Genomic DNA, 25,336 nt, shown 5'->3' with positions numbered 1-25,336 from the left:
TTGGGCCTACTTTTTCTTCTGTTAGGTACAGGTTCTCTGTTCTAGTGCCTAAGTCTTTGATTCAATTTGAGTTGATTTTTGTGGAGGGTGAGAGAGAGAAAGAGAGGTTTAATTTCATTTTGTTACTTATGGATTTCCAGTTTTTCCAGCACCATTTGTTGAATAGGCTATCTTTTCTCCATTGTATATTTTTGGCCCCTTTGTCTAGTATGAGATAACTGTATTTATATGGATTTGTCTCTGTGTCTTCTGTTTTATACCACTAGTCTAACTGTCTGTTTTGGTGCCAGTACCATGCTGTTTTTGTTACTATTGCTCTGTAGTATAGTTTAAGGTCCCAGACTCTCCTTTCTTTAAAAAAAAAAATTCTAATTTTGACACAGGGAGGTTGCTGAGGCTGAGCATGAACTTGCCATCCTCCTGCCTCAGCCGCTTGAGTTGCTGGGATTACATGTGTGCACCACTGTGCCTGGCAGATTTTATAACAATTCTTATGGCTATTCTCATATATTTATTTTAAAATGATGAAACTGAAGCTATTTGAGCCAATTAGGTAACTTTCTGAGGTCATTGCTGACATTGATTTGAGTCTGAAACTAAGTTCTTGCTATATAATGCTATTTCTTCTCTGATTATAAAAATGAACAGTTTAAATAACTTGTAGTTGTCCAGAACTTATTTTTTTCTGGGCATTTGCTATTTAGATTACTGTAAAACTAATTTTGATTTCACTCCCTTGTCATAATGCTTCATATCAGGGATGGCAAAATTATTCTGTAAAGGGCCAGGTCGTAAATATTTTAGGCTTTACAAGTCATATGGTTTTTGTCACCACTGCTCAACTCTTGGTGTTCCTAGTGTGAAAGTAACTGTAGACAATATGCAAATGAATGAACTTGGCATGTTCTAATAAAACTTTATTTATGGGCACACAAATTTGAATTTCGTGCTCTTTGTACATTACATAATATTCTTTTGATTTTTTCCCCCCAACCATTTAAAAATTAGCATGGACTATACAGAAACAGATGACAGGCTGAATTTGGGAAATGGGCCATAGTTTACCAGTCCTTACCTTTTACCATTGTGAGGTATTTTCCCCCTTGTGTTCTGGGTGCTCTTTTGTAAAATCGTACTTGAAGTCTTTGCCTGCCTTGCATATGGTTGTGTTTAGTAAATGTTAGTTTGATTTGGATCAGCCAGCTCATGGAAGCTTTACTTGCTTCATGATTTTTGTCTCTGACACCTGCTCTGCTGGCACATGTAAGTGGAGATTTTTAATTGGTAAAAAGATTTAGTCTGTAGGTAATGTCAGATACTGTTTTAACAGAGAAATTAGCTTCCAAATGCTTTTCTCTCCACGTGGCATAGTTGGAACATCACGATAGGAGACTTCAGTTCTAAACCTTGCTCTACCATCAGATAACCTGCCTTGTTATTTTAGGCAAAAGTCACTTCATCTATCTTGTGTTCAGATTTTTCAACTATAAAATAAAGGGCTCAGATTAACTGCTCTGTTTATCTGACCTGTCTCAGTAGATGACGCCCCTGAGATTTGGACTCCGTTGTTTTGCATACTGAAGCCCATTTATGACACAGCTGGTTTGGAGGCAGTTGTGTCCCGAGCCAGTGGAACAGCAGTGCCATGAGGTGTCCTGGGCTTCCAGTTCATTGCCTTTGAATGTGGGGCCCTCTCATTTAGGTTTGCTTCTTGGTCTTGCCAGGAAAAGAAATAAAGAAAGGAAAAAATAAAAAAGAAGCTGACTGTGTTGGCAAGTATTCTGGGAAAGACCTTCCAGACCAAACAGCTTATGTTCTTTGGGGATTGCCTGCTTTGTCTAAATGACATTTTAATTTTCAGGAGATGATTCTTCCTCTGGAGGCAATAACTCTGGCTGTAAGGATGCTTTTTCCTGATAAGCTTTCTGAAAATTTTCCAATTTATTTTCTTGATAGTTACTTTTGTGTTCATTCAGATTTTTTTTTTTTTTTGAGATGTTTTTGCTGTGTTAAAGTCTATATACTAGGTCCAAATTTTGTCTTCCCTTTCCCATCTCCCGATGGGATTTTTTTTTTTTTTTTTTTTTTTTTTTTGTGGTACTGGGGATTTGAAACCAGGGCCTTGTGCTTGCGAGGCAAGCACTCAACCAACTGAGCTATATCCCCAACCCCCGAAGGGATTTTTAGGTGTGAAAAATCCATCGTCCAGAGGAGAGTCCTTGACCTCCTACTCTGCCATCTGACCCCTGTATGTGCAGTCTTTCGGTGTGGTACTTAAAAATTTCCTGATGGCACTATGGACATTCTAACTGAAAGCCACTCCTGGTTCTCCTTTCTGTATGACACATAGAATACTTGCCATATTGTTTCTGAGAAAAAAGCCATATTGTCTCTGGCCATTTTTAGCCTTTTAAGAACTTAGTAGATTTACCAAAGTTCTCTCTCCTTGTGACTTCCTGCCTTGTTATTTCTAGAGGGCTTTAAGGTTGACTACAGCCTGTTCTATGGTGAGTCACCATGCCTAACTTGGTTCTGTTAACTACCTTAAAAAAATTTTTTTTTCCCCATTAGCTTTATTTAAGCTGAATCTAATCTACCTGTAAGAATATGGAAATCAAACTGAGCCATTAAGTTTTGGTAGGGGGGAGTACCAGGGGTGCTTAACCACTGAGTATATCCCCAACTCTTCCTTTTTTGGTTTTGAGACAGGTTTCAGACTTGTGATCCTCCTGCCTCAAGCTCCCAACTTGCTGAGATTATTGTAGGCATGCACCACCATGCCTGGGTTCATTAAAATTGTTTGAAATATAATTCATATAATAAAATTGACCCTTTTGAAGTATACATTTCAGTAGTTTTTATTTTATTCACACAGCTGTCACTGTCACCACTGCCTAATCCCCCCCACCCCCCAGGTACCAGGGATTGAACCTAGGGGTGCTTAACCACTTAGCTGCATCCCCAGCCCTTTTTATTTTTTATTTTGAGTTAGGGTTTTGCTGAGTTGCTTAGGGCCTCACTAAATTGCTGAGGCTGGCTTTGAACTTGAGATCCTCCTGCCTCAGCCTCCTGAGCATTGGGATTGCAAGCATGTGCCATCATGCCTGGCTCTAGAATATGATTCATCACTCCAAAGACACTCTGTTACCCATCACTCCCTGTTTTTCCTCTCCCCTTAGTTCTTGGGAACCACTAATCTATTTCTTCTGGTCTATATAGATTTGCCTATTCTGGATATTTTGTATAAATGAAATCATGCAATTTGTGGCCTTTTGTGTTTGCCTTGTTTGACTTAGCATAAGTTTTTCAAGGTTCATTCATATTGTAAAATGATGCAGAACTTAATTTCTTTTTACTGCTGAATAATTTTCCTATTGTATGGATATTCCACATTTTGTTTATTCATTCATCAGCTGATGAACATTTGGGTTGTTTTCCCCTTTTGGGGCTATCATGAATAATATTGCAATGAACATTTGTATACAGGTTTTTGTGTGGACATGTGTTTTCATTTCTCTTGGGTTTATACCTATGAGTGAAATTCCTGAATCATAAGGTAACTTTAATTTTTGAGGAACTGTAAGACTTTTCCAAAGCAGGAGTGCCATCAGCAACCTACAATGGTTACAGTTCCTCCATATTCTTGGCAATATTTCTTATTGTCTGACTTTATTTTGGGATGGAATCTCTCTATGTGGACCGACTCATCTCGCACTCCTGGGCTCAAGTGATCATTCTGCCTTAACCTTCCAAATAGCTGGGACTTAAGGCATGCCCCACTGAGCCTGGCTGTCTCATTGATCATGGCCTTCCCAGCAGCTGTAAAGTGGTTTTGATTTGCATTTCCCTGGTGACTTATGTTGTTGAGCATCTCTTCTTGTGCTTATTGGTTGTTTGTATAAATGTGCATTCAAATGTTTATTCAAATGTCCTCTCCCAGTCTTAGTTGGTTTTTATTTTCAGTGTTCTGATTTTTTAGTCTGGATATTAGATAATTATCAAACAAGCAAGTATTTTTTCAGTTTCTTGATAAATGTTCATTGAAGCACAGTGCTTTTGATTTGATGAAGTCCAATTTGTCCTTTTAAACATTGCTTTGGTTGATAGTATTTTTGGTGTTAGATCTAAGAAACTTTCACCTAATGCAAGGTCATAAAGATTTACTTTTTTTTTTTAAATTCGAAAACTTATATGATACTCTTAATTTAGGCCTCTGATCCTTTTTTAGTCACCTTTTGCATATAGTATAAGGTAGAGGTCAAACTTCACTCTTTGGCTTATGGATATCTGTTTATCCTGACACCTTTTCATTGAAAGGACTACTCCTTCCATTGAATTTTCTTGGTACCTTTGTTATATCAGTTGACCTTAAATGTATGGGTTGGTTTGGGGGCCTTTTCTTGAGCCCTCATTCTTTATTTTGGTTCTTCATGTTGGCAATTGTTGCTGTTGCCATTTGCCTGTTTTATCTCAGCAGGCAGAATGCGGGGGTAATAATGATTCTCAGGTAAAGATTTTTCTCTTGGACTGGAAAAAAATGCTGACTGCATTAATGTACTTAAGAATTTCTGTACGGTCGCTTTCTTTGCTGTGTGTATAGTGAAGCTAGGTTTTTGCAAAAGATTTCTGTCTCCTCTTGCCAGTGACCTGGGAATTAAAGAGTTAAGCACACCAAATCATTTATCAGAATCTAGTGAAGATTTAATGTGGTGTTCCTGTTGCTGGGCAACATTTTAGTGGCTGCCCAGGTAGTGTTTCACTGTAGGTAGATCTCCCAGTAAACCTGTAAGTGGGTTTGAACAGGGTGAACCCCCGTTTTCTTCCTCAGCTGCTTTGTTTCAGCCTTTGTAGCCGCCTGACTCAAGCCCTGAAGCCAGGTTATTGGCAGAGCTGAGAATTGTCTAATCCATAACCTCAATCAAGCTGGACTCATTGTGACAGCTGGTTTCACAAACCTCCTGCTGCATCAGGTAGTCCTAAGATTGGTTTTCTAGAATATGTCACTTTATTAATATAATTGGATAAAGCAGTAACCATATGACTTGTTTTCTATGCCCTATAAATTAGCAATTAAGGATAATTACTGCATCCATGAAAGTTTGCAACATGAATCAGTCAGTGCAGCTTCAGCAGATCAATTACCCATGACAGTCTCTTCTCAATTGTAACATGATTCTTCTGAAATTAAAATTCTCATGAATGACATTTTACTTATGGTGCTGTTTGTTTCCCCACTAGAATTGAGCTCCCCAAGAGCAGCAATGTTTTTGTTTCAGTGAAATATGCTGGTAGAACAGTGCCCCACACAGAGTAGACATACGTAAAATAAATAAATTAATAAATAAAAGAATAAACCAATCGGTGAATAAACTTAAGAAATAAATCAACTTGGGCCTGGTGTGGTGGTGCATGTTTGTAATTCCAGTGGCTCAGGGGGCTGAGGTAGGAGGATTGCGAGTTCAAAGTCAGCCTCAGCAACTTAGCAAGACTCTGTCTCTAAATAAAATATATAAAGAGCTGGGGATGTGGCTCAGTGATTAAGCATCCCTGGTAACAAAACAAACAAACAAACAAAAAAACAAAAACAAAAAAGAAAATCAATTTAGATGGCAGGTCTTTCAGGGAGGAAAAAATGACTTGTTGCCACATAAAATATAAGTTGTCTGATATATAGACTTTGATCTTTTCCATATTTTACTTAGACATTTGAAGTCCCCCTGCCCCCTGAGGTATTTCTATTTGGTTTTATTTGGTGGAAAACCTCTTGGGTAAGGGGAAGCCGTTAAAATGTCTTTATTGAAGAACTTGAATAGATGGTTGACGAGTCAGGCAGATGGAGGGAGTTTAACAGTGCCTGGAAAATGAAACGGAGAGAGCTGAGTGTGTTTGGAGAATATCAGTTTGTGTAAATGGTAGGGGGAAGCTGTTGTTCCTAACAGTCTTTTCCTACCACTTCTCCAAGGCGTTGGCAAATGATGGGAAGACAGTTCAGAGGAAAATGTACACATCAGTCCTTCCCTGGGAGAAATAGAAATAGCAGTCTCTGCCATGATGAATCTATTCCTGTTGCTTAGAAGGCTGTTTTGGTAGCTGCTACTCAAATTAGCATACTCAATAGTATTAAATACTCAGAGCAGCCTAAAAAGTAAAAACCACATCTCTCTAGCAATAATTGAAGCATATTTGGTGCAGTAATGCAAAGAAGTTCTGACAGCATTTGTGAAGAGAGTATTTCTGCAAAATGGCTGCGTGCAAGTTGTTTGTCAAAGATCTTCGAGGGACCCAGATAAAAGAAGACCCATTGCCTCCCGGGACCTAGGATACTAGGCAGAGGCATTCCTAATGTTTAGGGATGAAAGGGGATTCTTCTGAGTTACTCTTTTCTTGCGCTTTTCAGTGGTGGTTGTCAGACTTCAGGAGTGAAGATGGTTCCTGGGCTGGGTGGGTGCTTATTTAGCAGTATACCTTGGTTAACCCCAGTGAGTTTTCTTGTAAATGGGTATTAGCTTTTCCAGCTGAGCTTCATCAGCTGATGAACTGGGTCTACTGGGAGTGATTTATTTTTGTGAAAACTTGAACTAAAATTGTGGAGCAGGCAGTGGGGACACATCATCTGGTTTGTGTGGTGTAAGTTGTGTGGCCCTCCTAGGCCTCGTTCATGAAATACTAAAGTGCACATGTACTACAGTGTGCTGTTTTTGTGTTTTTTTTAGGTATTTGTTTCTGCCACTTATCATGAAGAATTGACTATAAATGAGTTTAGATTCAAGCCTTTTTTTTTTTTTTTTCTTGTCTCATTCAGGAACTCCAGGCATCCTCTGCTGTAATCTACCTGTTCTTTCCTGGCTTGGACTTGAGAGCTAGCTGTCTTCTTAGAATCTTATCTCCCTGGGACAATGCCTAGGGCATGAGTTCTCAGAATAAGCTGTTGGCAAGGTTGTTTGGTTGGCAGTTTTAGAGTTTTATTGCTGATAACACTTGATCAGAAAGGATAAAAATGAAGAGCATGTTTGTAACTGGTTTAGGAATTCTGTGTCTACGTGTGTATGTGTGTGTTATGCGTGAGTATGGCTAGAGAGGAGTGATTTAGGTTCAAGTCTATCTGCTCAAGTCATTGGAGATATTAAAACATTAATCAGAGCACCAGTTTTTAAAAATTGAAATATGCTTATTCGTTTGATAAAGTCCCATAAAATGATTGTAGAGTGGGTAAATGAGTTGTAGTATGTTCATATAATGAAATACTATATAGCCATGAAAATGAATAAACTAGTGTTTAACATCAACATAGACTAGTTTCACTAAACACAAAAGAAGCCAAATAAACAAGTTATTTGTAGGTACCTGCAGAAAACTCGATTGATAGGGAGTTCATAAGAAGAAAAAATAGTCATATTGCTGAGGGTATATATGTATATGTGTTTGCGTGTATATATATGTGTGTGTGTGTGTGTGTGTGTGTATGAATATGAACTGTACAGAACTGTACAAAGAAGCAAGGGAGGAATTATCACAATCAGGGTAATGGTGGGGGTCACTGGAATCCAAATACTTGACATAAACAAGTTAGAGTTGGAAAGGTTTATTTTGGCTCACGATTTCAGTGTTTTAGTCCATCCTCAGCTGACTTCATTGCTTTGGGCATGAGATGAGGCAGAACATCATGGAGGAAGTGGTGGAGGAGAGCTGCTCAGTTCATGGCAGCTGAGAAGAGGAGAGAGGGTGGAGGAGGGAAAGCCTGGGGAGAAGATATTTTTCCAGGGTGTGTGTATACACCCCATGATCTACTTCATCCAGCTAGGTCTTATCTCCCAGTGGTTAACCCATCCAGTGGATTAATTTACTGATGAGATCAGAGCCCTTATTATCCAGTCATTGCCTAAAAACCCTACCTTTGAACCTTACTGCATTGGGGACCATGCTTGGAGGTCATTCCAGATCCAAACCATAACAGTTATTTATTTTTCTAATCCTCCTTTGAATATATGTTTAAATGCACTTCTGGATTTATATCTCACAATTTATAGTATTACTTAAGGTGGAAAGGCGAAGGAGAAACGTTAGCTGGTGGATGTATGTTCGATGACTTCCACTCTGTTAGCTTTTCTCACTCTGACCAGGATACCTGACAAAAACAATTTGAGGGAAAAATTTGTTTTGGCTCATGATTCTAGAGGTGTAGTCGATGGTTGGCTGAGTCTGTTGCTCTGGGCCCAAGGTGAGGCTGCACATCATGGTGGAAGGGTGTGGTGGAAGAGCACTACTTCACTAATGGCCTGCCGGAAAACAGAAGAAGGGGTAAGAGGCCACAGGGAAGATGGACCCTTCCAGGACACCTCCAGTGGGCCACCTCCTTCAACTCCAGTTACCATCCAGTTAGTGCTCACAAGGCTGGACTGATTAGGTCAGAGCTCTCCTCCTCATGCACCTCTGAATATTCCTGCATTACCACTGGAGCTTTCAGGCGACACTTCATATCCAGACCATAACACCTTCGGACTCCTTCCTTTTGATTCAGCTTCTTTCACAAGGATCAGTCCTCTCTGGTCTCATTGACACGGTGTTCTAAATGCCTTTTTCGTAGTTGCACATGGGTTCTGTGCCTGGCACCCTTGATCAGAGAGGCGAAAGGAGCTGCTACATGTGGGAGACTTAGGACTTATCAGAGTCCCCTGTTCTAGTCAGCCAGGAACAGGCTTTCCAGATTACATGACTACTTTCTTTCTTTTGACCTTGGGCATGCTCCGTTCCTCTCAGATGGTGTGTAGGGGTCTCTTCAACTTCCGCTTTTCTTAAGTTCATGTTTGCCTCCGTCCTAGAATGAAAAGTGTGAATTAACTTCTTAATAACTGCAAAGAACACAAGCGATGGTGCTTGCTAGGGTGAGATTACAGAGGTCATTAGTTTCCAAATCTCACATGCTCTTTCATCCCAGTCTGTTTGTTTTATGGCTTTTCTATTGGTTGTTTAATTCCTGCTTGTATTTTTGGGACCATGATTTTGGAATCTGGCCCAAGGCTTTAGGCAGTTATTTCTCTTATAAAGTTAAAAGTAATTCTGTTCATTCAACAGATATTTGAGGGCCTCTGAGGTGCCACGTACTATTAAGATGTTGGGGATACATTAGTGAACAACCTGCGTTATGTGGATGTCACACCCAGAGCACTAATTCTCTCTTTGTCTCTGTTTAGGTCCTCTCAGGCTGTGCCATCATCGTCCGAGGCCAGCCTCGCGGTGGGCCTCCTCCTGAGAGGCAGATCAACCTCAGCAACATTCGTGCTGGTAATCTTGCCAGGCGGGCAGCTGCCACACAACCAGATGCAAAAGACACCCCCGACGAGGTAGGTGCTTCCTAAGGCTGTGGATCTGGGTAACAGTTCAGTCTTACCCTTGACTGTTGTGATTTTTTTTTTTCCTTTTTGGTAGCAGGGATTGAACCCAGGGGTGCTTAACACTGAGCCACATCCCCAGCCTTTTTTATTTTGAGTCAGGGTTTTGCTAAGTTGCTTAAGACCTTGCTAAATTGCTGAGTTTGGCTTTGAACTTTGATGCTTCAGCCTCAGTCTCCCGAGTTGGTGGGATTACAGGTGTGCGTTACCACACCTGGTGAGTGTCATGATTTTGAAATGTGATGTGCTTAGTGCTTTCTTTTCTGTGTATTTTGAGTATTTTGGTATTATGGGACTGATGGCTCTGAATACACCCCCGTAGCTGCTTCTGGTTGTTACACATTCACTGCCTTAGCAGCCGTCGTGGGTCTCAGGGCTTTTCTTGAACCTTTTCGTATAAGCTAGGTTGGTTGGTATTTTCCCTTGCCGCTTTGGGAATAAATTGAGAACATCTTCTAGGTAGTCTCAGCCATTTGAAGTCACATCAGTTATGACAGAGCTGTGGAAAAGTTAGTACTTTCCCCCAGAGACAGTTGGTGTTATCAGTGTCTTGTGTCTCCTTTCAAAGATATTTAACATCTGTATAACATCATTTTCATAAATGGTATCCTATGATACATGCTGGGCCCTTATTATGAATTCTTAATCTGAGATCCATCCAGCCCTAAAGCAATCTGTGAATCCCATGGAGTTGTTTGTAAAATTTTGTGTGAACATGGACTTTTTAAGGATGAGGTTTTCATCTGTTTCTCAGCAACTGGCAGCTAATAGTTGTGTTATGGTGACTTGAGAAACTGCCGGGTTTTTGTTCCCTATCTCCTCCTGCCTCCAGCACTCCCCTCCCCCAGCTTTAATGCCTGGCTTCCATTGCTTCTTTGTGGTCTGCCTTTGACTCCTTGTTTCTTCAGGCTGCTGCCATGAGTCCCAGTTTGGCATGATTTACTTTTCTTTGCTTTTACACTTTGAAATATTGGTGTGTGTCTCTTCTTTAGTAGTGCTTTGGGTATCAGAAATGAAGTTTCTAGAATTTAATTATTTGTCCTTTGTCCCAACTTGATGTTGCACAAATTAGTACCTCAGTCCTCCTTTGCTCTTCTGTTCTAGGGTAGTGAAGAAGAAAAAGCAAGAGCTCATGAGGATCTTTTATTTAGGGAAGAGATTTTAGGTTTTTTCAACTATAACTAAGGATATTTTGTTTAAATTAAGAATAGTGAAGGGATGGGAATTAGCTCAGTGGTAGAGCTCTTATCTAGCATGTGTGAGACTGTAGGTTCAATTTCCAGTATAGCCAAAAAAAAAAAAAAAAAGATGTAAAGGAATGTTACAGATAATAGAGGTGGAGAAAAATTACCCATAATTATTCTGTTAGCATGAACCAGTTAGATTCTTGGACTTAATAGATTGAGATTCATTCTTTTCATTGGTCCTTCATCAGTAACCACAGGTATTGGGAATATATAGTGTATACCTCAGGACTGTTCAATACAGATTAAACAAGAAAATGTGATGTGCTTAGTGCATTATAAAGTACTTAATGAATGTTAGTGTGTGTAATCACTGCTTCTGTGTTAGACCAAGTACTAAAGATTAAATTTCTTTCAATAGTTTTCAAATATTGTGTGGTCTTCAGATGAGCAAACCTACATTTTAAATCTCTTCCTTTCAGTTGCATGTTGTGTAACAACTCTACCGCTTCTGAGAGGTGAAGAGTATTGACCTTTCTTGGAGCTGATCAAGTTCATTTCCTCAGAAGAAAGAAGCAGTGTAGCCTCTAAGAAAGAGGGTTGTGTTTTAATTTCCCGTTTTGTGGGTGAGAATCTGGGGCAGAGAAGCGCAAGGCCAGTTTGAACTTGCTCTGTAACAGGACAATGGAATCTGACCAGAACTATCCTGGCTGAAAGGATACCCTCTAATCTCACTTGGCATTCCATTTGGTCCCATATATTTATACAGTCTAGGGCTTTTGTCTCTTCCTGAGCAACTCAGTTTCATCAAGTTTCTCCCAGTAACTCTTCAAGGATCCCTGGCAGATGAAGTATTTGTAGATTCACCCCCAGAGTCATTATTTCTCCCTCCTAACACTTAGTCTGTCCTCACTCTGCTGTGATCTGGTTTTCCTCCTGCTGTGCTCTTGAAGCTGCCCCAACCAGATTTGCCTTGTTCTTGTTTCACCCTGCCCCCACCCCCAACATCCCAGCCTTTTATCAAGACCTAGAAATTCTGCCTCCTTAAAATCTCTTATCCATCCTTGACATTTCATTGCTATTGTCACTGCTCTTTGTTCAACTCTGATAATGTGCTTGAAATGTTGAAATGAAGTCCCTTTGCCTCATTCTTCCTTTTAATCCTTTCTCCATAGGTACCCAGATCCTTTTGAAACATAATTTCATTTATTGCCTTGCTCATTGTTATTCCCAGACACTTGAGTGGTTCCTCACTGACAAGCCTACATGTCTTAGCCTGTACACAGTGCATTTGTGATTTAACTTTCAGTCTCTTTGGGGATGCTAAGGCCCAACCATGGTGCAGCGCTCAGGTCTCTTCCCAGGACACTGGAGTCCACCTCCTCTGCCTTAGCTCATGCTGCTCCCTCCATTAGGAGTTCTTCCCCATCTGTGTGGCTCAGGATGCCTCCTTATTTTCCATCTTAGTGCAGGAAGAGCATCCTCAACATTTCTTTCCAAGTCTGTGTTTTTCTCTACTAGATCATAAGCTATTCAAAAGAAGGGGCCTTTTCTCTCATCTCTGTGTTCTTTTGTCTAGTCAGCACCTGACACAAAGCAGGTATACAGTGAATAAATGTTTAAGTGGATAATGAGTAAAAGAACCCGAGCATTTCTTTCTCTTTGTGAGCCGGAGGATTATTCATTGCGGCAACACCCTTCCAGGTTTCCATTGTTTTGGAGCTGTTTGGTTCTTTTCACATTCAAGAAAAATCAAGGACATTATTGTTCATTTTCTTTCCTTTGTATCACTGCCCCAAATATCATTCACTTGATTATTCTTTGCCTTCCTTCTGTTATCTTTTCAGTGGTACTCAGCTTTCCCCTAAGTCCTGTGGCAATGAAAGCAGCCCCACTGTATGTCCCAGCCTTCACTGCCCCTGTTCCAGGCTAATCCCCAGCGTTGCCTAGCTACTCCAGGCAGCCTAGATACTGCATTGATGGGCACTGTGGGATTATATATTTATTTCCCACAGATTAATTGAGCTCCTGCCGTGTAAAGCTGTATGTTGGTTTCATGAGAAATACAGCAGTGAATGTCACAGTCCCATATTCACTTGAGCATTTGAGGATTAGGGTGGTAAGGGGGAGATGGGATCGCAAGTTATCCACGTGGAACAATGGGTGATTAGAAGAGAGGAAGGGACAAGAATCTTAGAACACCCTGGGCATGGTGGTGCAGTCCTGTAATCCCAGCTATTTGGGAACTGAGGCAGGAAGATTGCAAGTTAGAGGCCAGTTTCAGCAACTTAGAACCTGTCTCAAAGTAAAAAATAAAAAAGGCTGGAGATGCAGTTCAGTGGTACAGTGTCCTGGGTTTAAATTCCAATATGGGGCTTGGGGTAGAAGCATAGAACACAAAACCATGTATAAAAGTATCTGGTTTTAAGATTTTACATAGTCTGGGGTTTGAGCTTGTCCTAGTAGTTTTATTTTATTAGTATGACCGAAGAAGATTGGAATTAAAAAGTTGCAACTTCAGGTGTCAGTTTTGCTTGGTTCTGGGCTTGGAAAATAAGCTGCCAGATTCAGATTACCAGCATTGGGCATTCTAAAGAGAGGAGGAGGTAATTTTGGGTCTTTACTTAAAGGCTATTTGTTTCTTAGATGAACTCTGGGACATCATTTGAATAGAACACAGTTATTCTTCCTAACAGGCCATTCTGGCTCCTGATAATGCTTTTAGGGAGTTTCCCTATATTTGCCTTTACAGTTGTGGGAGATTTTTTTGAGATCGAAGCCTTTTTCCTGACTGTCCTGTGTGTACATGTGGAAGCACTGGCCTTTCTTTTACAAGGATTCTTCATTTTGTTTTGTGGTGTTGATTGATTTTGGTACTGGGGATTAAACCCAGGGTGTCATCCATGCTGGGCAAGAGCGGTACCACTGAGCTTTGTCCTCAGCCTGCATGGAATCTCTTCCATAGTGTTCTCTTGCCCGTTTTGAGCAGCGATGGTCAGTTTCTTTCCTGCATAGCTCTGAGCTTCCTCTCTTAACTAATATCTTGCCTGGTTACAGAATTCACCCATCTCTGGATAGAAAACGACTTGAGAGGGTTGGTTTAGGGAAGGAAGATTGTAGAAACTAGGTGATTTGTTTCCTACATTGTTAGGTATGTGTTCATTTCAAGATGTCCAGTGTGGCTTTCTTACTGCTCAATGACGGACCAGCTCTAAAACATGAGGGCATCAGAGAAGGATTTTCTTTCAGCAAGCCTTGAAAGCTTTTAGAAAGCTTCTGCTTTCTAAAATAGAATAGAAACTGGAGGATCCCCATAAAGGCTAGATATTCATGTTCTTGTGAACTGACCCTAGTTATATGAGTTTTCACCAAAGTCTTGACTTCCTTTAGGAGCACATGTATGATCAGAGCTTTTCCAAGTATTTAAGAACAGTGTTACTGAATTTTAAATATTAACGTGGTACTTGGGACTATATCTTAAGCACAGCTATAGCTGGGTATGTTTTTAGAGTAAGTTGACCACTAAATTATATGCGTGAGGCTCATTAATGTTAGTTTGTTCAGTATTGTTTCTGTGATGTGATTGATAATTGAAATCATGAATCAGTTATTGAACTTTTTGGCAAGTGGTATCTGTTTTCAGTTTTAGGGAATGTGGTGGGTGTGGAGGGATGAGCCATAATGATATGGACAACTGTTCATTGCCACTGAATGATTGGCTCCTTTGCCTGCTGGACTTTTCATAAGAGAATACAAGATTGTTACAGGGTCTTTGAGCACCCTTACCTAGGACCACTTCTTCCTGGAACCAGTCACAGTTGGTATATATGTGACAACACTGTTGTCCTGACTGCCAGCCCAGCCAGTTGGTAGATTTGCCATATTTTGATTGACTTCTCATCTGGCAATATTTTTCTTCTAGAAAAGTTGTTGTGTGACCCCATGGATTAATTTTCATGGACTGAAAAGGTTAGCAGAAGCTTCCTTTTCTGGCCACTCATTTACTGTTTTGCTCTTCCCATGTCAGCTGGAGGTCTTGAATTTCAGAGTTTGTCATAGGGAATGTGTGCGTATTGCATTGTAAAAGGGGAAGACCCTTTTCTCCTTAGTGCGTTTTCAGGACATGAGCACCTACTGACCATATGCTCCTGGAACTGTCAGCACATCCCTCCTGTTTCTATTCTAAGGGAACATGGGGCACTGACCTAGGACTGGACTGTAAATTTGAGTGCCAGTGTCCATCCTGACAGGGCTGTTTCAGAGGAGACATCTCCCTTTTTTGAACCATCTTAAGAGTGGTAGGGCATACTTGGGGCAAAACTCTTCCTGTGCTCAATTTCTTTCTTCCTTTTCCTTTTCCTTTTTCCTTTTCCTTTTTCCTTTTCCTTTTCCTTTCCCTTTCCCTTTCCCTTTCCCTTTCCCTTTCCCTTTCCTTTCCCATCCATCCATTCCTTCCTTCCTTCCTTCCTTCCTTCCTTCCTTCCTTCCTTCCTTCCTTCCTTCCTTCCTTCCTTCCAACCAAACCTTGGTACTAGGGATTGATTTGAGGGGACCACTGGACTGCACTCCTTTTTTATTTTTAAAATTTTTAGATGGCCTCACTAAGTTAACTGAGGTTGTCTTTGAACTTGTGATCCTGCTGTCTCAGCCTCCCAAGTTGGTGGGATTATAGGTGTGCACCCTTGTGCTCAGTCGATTTTCTTATTTTCTTGGTGGCCTGGAGACAACGCTGTGTGGGGATGTGTGGCTCCCACCTTGTGTCTGTGTTGTGAGTGAGTGAGAGGGAAGAATGCCACCATCAGGCTGATCCTCCTCAGAGCTGTTACTGGTGTCCTTCTAAGAATCTTGGATTGCAAAGGCTTCAGACTGGAGCAGGATAGAAGAGGAGATGTCTGGGGGAAACTGCCCTCTCAACTGTGCTGCTGTCGTTTAAAAGGTGGCAGAAATGACATAAATAAGGCTCTTTGGTGAGTGGTGAACTCACTCTGAAAAAATAGCACTAAACCCTCATGTTCCTCTAGCAGTGCCTCAGACTGGTTTTGGGGAAAGTGCTTTGTAAATTGGAAAGAGGTGAACAGATGGAGGTGGTAGTTGTTATTTATGATGCCCCTCTGTCTAGGGAGCTCCTGGAGCCTGGGCTGCCCATTTCAGGGAGTGGATTGGTATGTAGAAAGCAGTTAGAGTAGTGGCTGGCACGTGGCAAGTGCTAAAAGTGTCGGCAAATATTATCCAGGAAGTAAGCTGTAACTGAGCCGGCAGTGTTGGGGAGCGCGCTATTGCCGGTGTCTGGAAAGCTCTGAGACCTGTGTTTAGGGTTTGTTAACCAATTGCTAGACCTTCCTTTTGTTGGAGGCCCTAAGTGCGTAATCTGCATTGTGTGCATTTCGTTTTCTTGTCCTCCCTTAGTGCAGGGGCAGACGTGTAGGTACTCAGGTGGTTCTGGCATGAGGTTGTTGAATGCTGATTGGGGCCTGGAATGGGCAGTTCTCCTGTGACACCTTTGTTTTGTCTTTCAGCCCTGGGCATTTCCTGCTCGAGAGTTCCTTCGCAAGAAGCTGATTGGGAAGGAAGTCTGTTTCACGATAGAAAACAAGACTCCCCAGGGGCGAGAGTATGGCATGATCTACCTTGGCAAAGGTGAGCGGCAAGGAGGAGCGGACTCATGGAGTGTAAAATTCCTCTGAGGGGGGTTTCATGTGGTGGCAGTCCACTGAAGGTAGCCTGAGGAGTTGGCTGTAGGTGGCATTGGAAGCGTGTCAGGTAGTGGGCACGTGGCACATCGGCGCACAGACACGACCCCGCAGTCCTGCTCCTCGTTTGCTTCTGTGTTGCTTTCTTGGTGTGGTTTGAGGCGGATGTGGAACAGTGCAGCATTCTCCCTCCTTTTAGGCCACCAGCCTGTGGAACTTGGTGGCTCTGTGCTTCTAGGTCAGAGTGCTAATTGAATTCCCATAGATTTCCTATGTTGCATCCTCTGTTTCCTTTATCTTGTGGCTTTTCTTCTCTTCCTGGGGACTCTTTAGGAAAGGAAGATCTGTTCAGGTCTTGTCATTTTTTTCCCCCTGGCCACATGTTATTGTAAGAATTGAAAAAACACAGGCTTTAAAAATATAGTATATATAAAGTTTAAAAAGATGGTATATGTAAAGTGCTACCTCTGGCATGGTGTGTATTCTCAGTAAATATGTGTGCATGCCCCTGTTTAGCTGAGCTAGGTGGCTCATAGGGTGTGAGGTGTTATGGTTTTCTTGACTTGGGTGGAGGCAGAGTAAAACTGGGGAATGGAGTTTGAACAGATAAAAGACATTGAAAGAATTGATAAAATATATAAAGCAGTATGATGAACATGAGCAGTTTGAGAGAACATTTAAAAAAAAATTTCCTGTGATCCTTTTAAAAAAAGCAACCCTAATAGTTCATGTAGTTTGACTATCTTAGATCATCTATTTGACTTGTGTAGTCAGAGCTGGAGTTAAACAAGCCAAGTTGAGTGGCGAGACTAATAACATCCTGTTAAGACTGATTATAATTGTAGAGGTATTGGAGAAGTGAGTTGGGAATGACCTTGGAGTCGTCTTGTTCAGTTTCCTTCTCTCTTAGGGTTGGGGGAAAAATGGTAGAATTTGAGGTTAGTGTAGAACTTACTAGAAAAAGAGATGATCAGTTTTCTGACTTTTGAAGACAACATAGTCATCTATTTGATCTGAATACTATCCCCTAATTGTGACTTGATCAGAATCTTAATTTGAAAAGTAACTGGGCAAGAGTGAGGTTTATGGTTTGCAGATTTCTGCTTTGGTTCCCTGTGTACCCACATTTTGTTGCCTCCTTTGAGGGGTCAGCCTAGGGGAATATATTTTTCTCATTTTTGAAGGAGCATTTGGAACTGAACTCTTTAGAAGTGGGCCATTTCTGAGTGGTCTGTGCCAAGAAAACATGGGAGAGCTGTTGGGTGCATTGTCGATTGGCTGTTTTTGTGAACACTCACCTTGTTTGTACCTGGGCTTCATTCTTTCTACCCCCTGACCTCTTGGTATCTCAGTGTTCACCCTTTCCCTAATTGTTGGATCCTTCCTTTTGACTTTTCACTCTTGGAACTCCTGTTACTTTTAAGGAACCAACGTGATCTTTACTAATATTAGTTAGGTGTGTGTCTGGAATCAGCGCTAACTTCCATGGAAAGAACAGATGATCCATCCTGAGCCTCAGACTTGAGTGTTCTTCATATAAATATCATTCCCCTCGACTTTGTTGGGGAAAGAGACTTACAGTTTGCTTCTGCAGACTTTTCTGCCTTCTAATGGTGAGGCATTCAGGTCGGGCTTGTGGGGGCAGGTGTACTTGTTACTGTTTATGGAAGTCGATGTGTAGTGTACTGAATATAAATTTTAAGCAGAATTTTATTCTGACATTACCTATAAGCTTGACTGCTGTGTTTCAGTTTATCTAGGAGCATGTTCTTTGCTATATTAAAGATTTTTATGTGGTGATTCCCTCCTAGATGTCTCTTTATCGTTTCAGCTGACAAGCAAAGATTTAAGAGAATATTCCCAGCCTAAAAGCTTTTTCAGTAGTATGGAAATGCAATTAATGTTTCAAGTGCTTGAATAGAACCTCATCCGGTTGAGTTTTATGTTTAACTTCATTTTTCTTGTCTGTTCTGACGGCTGCTGTGTGAGATTAGAAATCTAAGCCACTGTCTTCTGCGTATCTCTATGAGAGCAAGACACTTTCTTTCTCAAGTACCATAGTTTGTCTTGGTGTCCTCTGGGAGTGGGACATTGTGGAGAGGAATTAGACTTTGAGGTGTGAAGTGATCCACAACCCTAAATGGATGTCTTTCTCCGTCGTCCAAGATGAGGGGGCCTTTTCTTCCTGCCATGTACTCAGCTCTGTATCTGGTGACTTACATACATTATTTAATTCTCACAAGAACCCATGGAGGCAAGTGCTGTCCCCACTCTTGGGGTGAATAAATTAGATCGGAGAGATCTTGTCTAAGCTGCTGAGCAGCAGGTCCGTGTTCATCTTTCGCTATTTTCCTTTGGTCACTGCTTCGTGCTCTTCCGAGCAGTCTGCCATGGGCGTCTTGCTTTCTTGTCAGTCTCCCGTGGTTCCTGAGATTGGCTTTGACCTGGGAGTTACACTAGAAAATTAGAAACAAAGTTCTGAGAAGATGGATCAGTCTCTGGGCCCGAGAGTAGACGTTTTGGGAGATGAGGTCTTGCGAGGAACCCAGTGCCGCACCACGGGTCTGGTTCTCTGGCAGTGTCACTCCTTGAAGAACTGAGTGTGAAAGTGATCCGTCTACTGGAGCTGTGTTGCTAGTGGAGGCAGGTTTGAGTCTTTTTGTTTTCTTGTTTAATTTTTTTGTTTTCCTCCTCAGATACTAATGGGGAAAACATTGCAGAGTCACTGGTTGCAGAGGGCTTGGCCACCCGGAGAGAAGGCATGCGAGCTAATAAGTAAGTATCCAGCACTTGTCTGTTCCTTTGTCCTTCTCAAGATGTCAGAGGAGATAGGGTGGTCAACTCTTAATTGGATTGGCTATATTTTTGTTCCTGTTTCCTTATATAAAATGGATAATCTTAGGGGCTGTCCAAGATATTCTTGCCCATGGCTTATTTTGAACCAGGAGATCATTAAACATTCATTAATGGTGTTTGATGTGTGTACCTCTTTAAAAAACAGGCTTTGAGACTAGGTAGTTCTGTTCTTCATATTCATGAGTCAATAGTTCTTAGACTGTCGATATTCAGTTCCAGAGAATTTTTGCATCCATCCAGACCCAGATATTTACTGCGCACTTACTATGTGCCAGGCTGTGTTCTTAGCACTGAGAATATAGCAGTGAACAGACTTAGGCTCTGCTAGCATTCTGATGAAGGGACAGACAATAAACAGATATAGGATGTCATATTGAGTTCAAGAAATGGTGCAGTGAAAAGTAAAGCTGGGTGAATAAATAGTATTGAAAGCAAAATCTGAGGAAACTGACAAGGCACAGTTGTTCTGTTTTGAGGGTTACGAAAAATTTCTGGCTCTCCAGAGCCTTTTAAGTCTGTTTGGTCTGTGAATCTTTAGGTACTTAATAGTAGGTAAAAACATATTCGTTTAACTAATGGCAATGTGAACTTGTTAGAAGGGAATGTTAGGTGTGTAAGGTTTGCAGTACATGCATCATGCTTAAGTTCACTAGCGTTAGCTCTCAGAAGGATAGATTGCAGCTGGCTTTCATTAACACTTTTGTCTCTGAAAAGTGATATGCTACATCGGTAATTTGAAGTCTGTAAACATGCTTTTTAAATCATTAAGTCCTTCCAGTGTTACATGACTATAGTAGCTGAAGAAAAGACTTTGGATAAATATTTGCATGGGGTGTACTGAAGAGGAGATTGAGCAAAGGCCTCTTAGACTTTGGGGCTGGGTCATTCACCTGTGAGCCTTCCTTGATTGCAAGGAGACATTTGCTGGACTCCATAATTGGTGTGTATACATGTGGGAATTTGTTAAATTAAGATATTTGTTTTAGGTGGTGTTTTTGAAAACATGCCTCAGTTCTAACTTAAGGACAATTACTGGCATGATTACTGTTGCAATGTTTTTTGGGGAATTCAGTTTGCAACCGGAATGTGTAATAAAAAAAAAAAAAAAAAAAAATCCCACTACAGTTTTGTAGCATCTTAACAAAGAATCTCCACTAGAGTACTAATTCCTCTAAACACAAAGTCTCCTTTTCTCAGTTTTTGTGTTTGCTTTTATCTCACTTGCTACATTTTCTGTCTAATTCTGGCTGTGATTTTGGATCTCTGAGGATGTGATTGCCTTTTGGGTAGGGGTAAGGAAGAGAGGTACTAAAGACTTTTGGCTTGAGCAATGGCGGGTCATTCCTGCTTAGCAGTCCCTACTGATCAAGGTAGGAGGAGATTCTGTTTATGTGTATAACCATTGATGGTACCAGTTGTCTGAGATTGTACAAAGCCCTTGCAGTTCATTCCTCCCTAACTTTAGCTCAGATATGAGAGAGAAGAGCTGTTTCTAGTTCCCACTTTTTTTTTTTTTTTTTTTTTTTTTTAACTTGCTTTGGTCTGTCTAAGTTTTGGCTGCTCTAGTATCTAGTTTGGTTTTCTGCCTGAATAGGGAGGAGGCTTTATTTTCAAACCATCTTTTGCCTAGCTGGTCTTATTGAATGGTTAAATAGCTTTGGGCAGCATTTTGTGTTTAGGGCAATGTTTGCTGTACGTGCCACAGCCTTGTTTTGTGGACTGAGAGTGAGGGCAGTTCTTAATCACCTTCCCTGCACTGTGTCCTGCTGCGCTGTGCCTGGATTCTAGTTCCTGAATCTGGGATGGTTAAATGAAGCTGTATCCCTTGGAGTGGCTCCCCTCTGAGCCACTGGCTTGCTGTCTTTAACTCACCCGTGGTGGCAGTACTCAGAGTGTGTTCTTTGGGTCATCTCATTACATGTTCTTAGATCCTAATCTGTTTGAAGGAACAAGTTTGGAATCTAGAAATTGTACTTATGTTGATTTTCTGGTTATAGGCTTGTGTCTTAAGTCATAGGTCTTAAATAAATGCTTCGGTTTCTTCCAGGGAAGAACATGCTAAAAAAACCTAGTGACTAAGAGCTGTAGGTTTCTCTTTGTGAACTCAATAACCAAGCTTTTTTGTTCTTTACATCCCAGCCCTGAGCAGAGCCGGCTTTCAGAATGTGAGGAACAAGCAAAGGCAGCGAAGAAAGGGATGTGGAGTGAGGGGAACGGTTCACACACCATCCGGGACCTGAAGTATACCATCGAGAACCCAAGGCACTTTGTGGACTCACACCACCAGAAGCCTGTCAATGGTAGGCGGGCAGGAAGAGGCAGCTATGACTCAGGGTGATTTCTTTCTATTTGCTCTCTTTGCTTCTTGAGATTTATAGGCTCTAGTGAGTCTTTCTTCTGCTTATTTAGTATCCAGGAGAAATCCTTAAGGGTAAAATGATACCATGGCATTTTGGAAGGGAGTTTGAATTCTGTTCATGCAGGTTACATCAGGTGTATTTCTCAGAGCCTAGTTCTTTGCCATTGACAGGTAGGAAGTTGTTGGTATTTTACACATTGTGGATCTTTCTGTCTCTAAAAGAAGGTACTTAAATACTACCCCTGCTACTTGGAGATAGAAACATGTAGTCCATATATATGTTTATATGCTATGTAGTTTTTGGTTCCACTTTGAGACCTTGTTAACTACAGGTTAAGTAAAATAAAAGTATTACCAATCCCGAGTTACTGTTTTTTCTGGCACCTGGTCTGTGGTGAGCAACCTAGATTTTGGATAACAAAGCTTTGGTGTGAGTGATGAGGTCCTAGAAGGTTCAGAAGACAGAAGCAGGTCTTGACTGTTTTCTCTGGACTGGTTCTTGTGAACCCTCACGATCTGCCAGTGTGTCCTCACTTCTCAGAGGGAGGCTTTCTCAGGGTCCAGGGGAGAGTTACCAGGTTAGGTGCAGTTTGATTGGGCATTGTTTATCCCCTCACGACTTTTCTAATGACGTAAGTTGTTTATTCTGTCATGCAGCTATCATCGAGCATGTGCGGGATGGCAGTGTGGTCAGGGCCCTGCTCCTCCCAGATTACTACCTGGTTACCGTCATGCTGTCTGGAATCAAGGTCAGACCATATACTGGGCTACACGGTGGGTATGGGATTTGTAGAAGTGTTCAGTGTTAGGTAGATTTCTCTACCTGGAGGCTTTGGATCTCTGTTTCCTTCTTGGTGTATCCATTAACCAGAGTTCTTTTATACTTATTTTGGTTTAAATGTTGTAGTACAACGTTTCCAATTGGATCAGTTTTTTTTTTTTTTTTTTTTTTTTTAATATTTGAAAGCATTCTGGGTCTATTTGAAATGGAAGGTTGTTGAGGATATAAGCCTAGAAGATTAGGGATGAGTGACTCTCAAGTGTTGCTGAATATGGCTTATATTAAGTCCCTTTCTGGATTTTCCAGTTTTTATTTTTGGTACTGGGGATTGAACCCAGGGGTGCTTTTCCACGCTATGTCACCAGTTCTTTTTTTTTTTTTTTTTTTTTGAGACAGGATTGCTGAGGATCTCACTAAGTTACTGAGACTGGTCTCGAACTTGTGATGCTCCTGTCTCAACCTCCTGAGTTGCTGGGATTACAGGTGTACGCCACTGCACCTGGATCCCATTGGAATTTTTTAAAGATTGGGGATTAAAAGCTAGGTCCTGGCAGATCTTCTCTTGACACAGGTCTATTTTCAACTGTAATTCAGTGATTTTTCCTATGTGAGTTTTATTTGTCTTTACCCAGAAATATGAGAGGATGATATTCCCAGTCCGTTTTACAGTGTGTTTTCAGAAGGGTTAGAAGAGTTGGTGGAGGCCTTCCTGAGCATGGCCCATGGCAGGTTGGGTGTGCAGAAGGCTTGGGTAGGGTGGGAGAGCTAGCTCTCACTGAGCTGCCTTCCTTTCCTGCCTTATTCTCCTACAGTGCCCAACTTTTCGTCGGGAAGCAGATGGCAGTGAAACACCGGAGCCTTTTGCTGCAGAAGCCAAATTTTTTACTGAGTCGCGACTGCTTCAGAGAGATGTTCAGATCATCCTGGAGAGCTGCCACAACCAGAATGTTCTGGGTACCATCCTTCATCCAGTGAGTGTGCATATGCAGCCTGGGTCACGACAGACTAGGGATGTACTTGGGCTTTGAAGAGCTGCAGTTTGCCTCTGTCATCTTTCACTCTGTTTAACATCCATTTAAATATCTTGGAAGGATTACTATCTAATGATTTTGAGGTATTTTTTAGGCAGATATCATTTGTCTTATAGAATTGGACAGATCTGGGCAACTTCCTACCCTTAGGAAGTTAATGTCAAATGTTGCTGAGTTCATAAGGGGAAGAGGACTTCATCACTTACTTTCCCAAGTGTTTGATGCTGAAGGTTGCCAATTGGAAATGCTGGAGATGGCCACATCGGTAAAAGTGTAACTGACAGAGTAGAGTAGGGTTGGTGAGGCATTTGTAGGTCGAAAAATCAGATGAGTATTGGTAGATCAGTGATGAGGAAACTAATGTATGGAACAATTATTTTCTGTATTTCAGGCCTTATCCAGTTACTTCTTCACTCTGAGCAGAAACTAGGTCCCACTCTTCTTGTAGTTCTTATTTATGAGAATTTTACCCTGTTGTTTACTGTGGTAGTTAGGTTGTTCTTGGACACAAAATGACCTTGTTTTTTGACAACTAAGCCAGTTTTCATTATTGTAACCTATGTGTAATACAGCTAAACTACTGTTACATTTTTGGTTAGATAATTCTTCCATGATAGCACTTTCAGAAGCCTGGGAGGCTTGATTTGGAGTGTGCCAAGGCCACGTCTGTTTCTTCTGGAGTGCTGAGTGTCTGACCATGCCCTGCCAGATGGCTCTGTGTCACAGTAGAATAGGTTGTAATTCACTGAGCAAGATGTAGCTTAGGCCATTCTCTTACCCAGCCTATTCTTGAAACTGTGCTTATGGAAAGAGGAAGAAGTACTGATCTTAGGGAAGGAAAGAGTAGGTGAAATTCTACTAAAGATTAACATCCTCCTCTCCCCCAAGTAGAGCTATAGAAATGTCAATTTCATTCAATGCCACTAACATTTATCCTACTCCTATTAAGTGAGAGGTGTTGTTCAGATACGAAATCAAGGCTGTTGAGAGGAGTCTCAGAGTGGTGTCTCCCATTTTAGAGATGGTTTCTTTTTATTTCTTAGAGGTGGTTTCCTAATGAGAGAAACTTTTTTTTCCTTTTTTTTTAAAGTAGATTATGGCCATGTTTATTGTGTTTGAAATCTAGAGAAATGGATTCTTTTGCTCCAGAATCTAATCCATGCTTCTAATCTCATGCTCCTTGTTTCTCAGAACGGCAACATCACTGAACTCCTCCTGAAGGAAGGTTTTGCACGATGTGTGGACTGGTCGATTGCAGTTTACACCCGGGGTGCAGAAAAACTGAGGGCAGCCGAGAGGTAAGGTCTGGAGGGAAACCTTCTAGCCAAGGAGCCTAAGCAAAGGAATCTAGCCATCTTCTCTGACCCATCTGTGTTGCTGTTTCTTATTTTAATTAAGGTTTGGGAAATTACAAAAGAAGCTACGATATCATACAGAGGAATGACTTAAGTATTAGTCTTTAGGTTTGGTTTAATTCAATGCTGGGTAGTAAGGGCTCAGATTTTTCACTGAGACATTATTCTTTATGTGATTTACTTTTTAAACATTTTTCAGTTCAGTTTTTTTCCAAGTCCATATCTTCATTTCTGGATTTTGGGCACATTGGGGTAAAATAACTCATCTTATTTCAGGACAATAAAATTGCTTATTAGTTACTCTTAAACAGGTAGGCTGGAGCAGGCCTATGATGGAAAGGTTGAGGCTGTGGGTCCTAAAGGATGCCCTAATTTCCTTATAAGTATGTTTTATCATAAGTGCTAATGCAATTTTGAGGTGCTACTTTCTTGTTTCTGACTTGGTGCCTTATGATTAAAGAAGAAATCATTTATTTCCAGAAAACTGACTGTAGAAAATCCAAACATTGGCTATTTCAAGTGTCCGGGTCAAGTATTTCTGGATGTTTAGGTGAACTTCTTCATTTAATGGGGTAGACAGAAGACAATAAAAGCAAAGTACCAAGAGTATATAAATGGAAATAATAGGAAAAGTTGAATCTCCACTTCCTAGCATGCATATGATCAGAAGACAGCAAATAGTCAATGACAA

At 41.1% G+C, this 25,336-nt stretch overlaps 1 protein-coding gene across 1 annotated transcript in view; it reads left to right on the top strand.

The window, feature by feature from the left end:
- Snd1 (staphylococcal nuclease and tudor domain containing 1) overlaps positions 1-25,336 on the top strand; it is a 415,000-nt gene that overhangs the window by 27,366 nt on the left and 362,298 nt on the right. The window contains exons 2-8 of the mRNA XM_047560726.1: positions 9,192-9,341; positions 16,090-16,210; positions 18,960-19,038; positions 21,259-21,419; positions 22,136-22,227; positions 23,072-23,230; positions 24,482-24,588. Coding sequence (XP_047416682.1) covers positions 9,192-9,341; positions 16,090-16,210; positions 18,960-19,038; positions 21,259-21,419; positions 22,136-22,227; positions 23,072-23,230; positions 24,482-24,588 — 869 coding nt within the window. The remainder of the gene's footprint in view (positions 1-9,191; positions 9,342-16,089; positions 16,211-18,959; positions 19,039-21,258; positions 21,420-22,135; positions 22,228-23,071; positions 23,231-24,481; positions 24,589-25,336) is intronic.

This window comes from Sciurus carolinensis, chromosome 8, assembly GCF_902686445.1.
Source record: "Sciurus carolinensis chromosome 8, mSciCar1.2, whole genome shotgun sequence".
NCBI lineage: Eukaryota > Metazoa > Chordata > Mammalia > Rodentia > Sciuridae > Sciurus > Sciurus carolinensis.
Note: the sequence above shows the minus strand (reverse complement) of the source record. Positions and strands in the feature narration are given on the sequence as shown.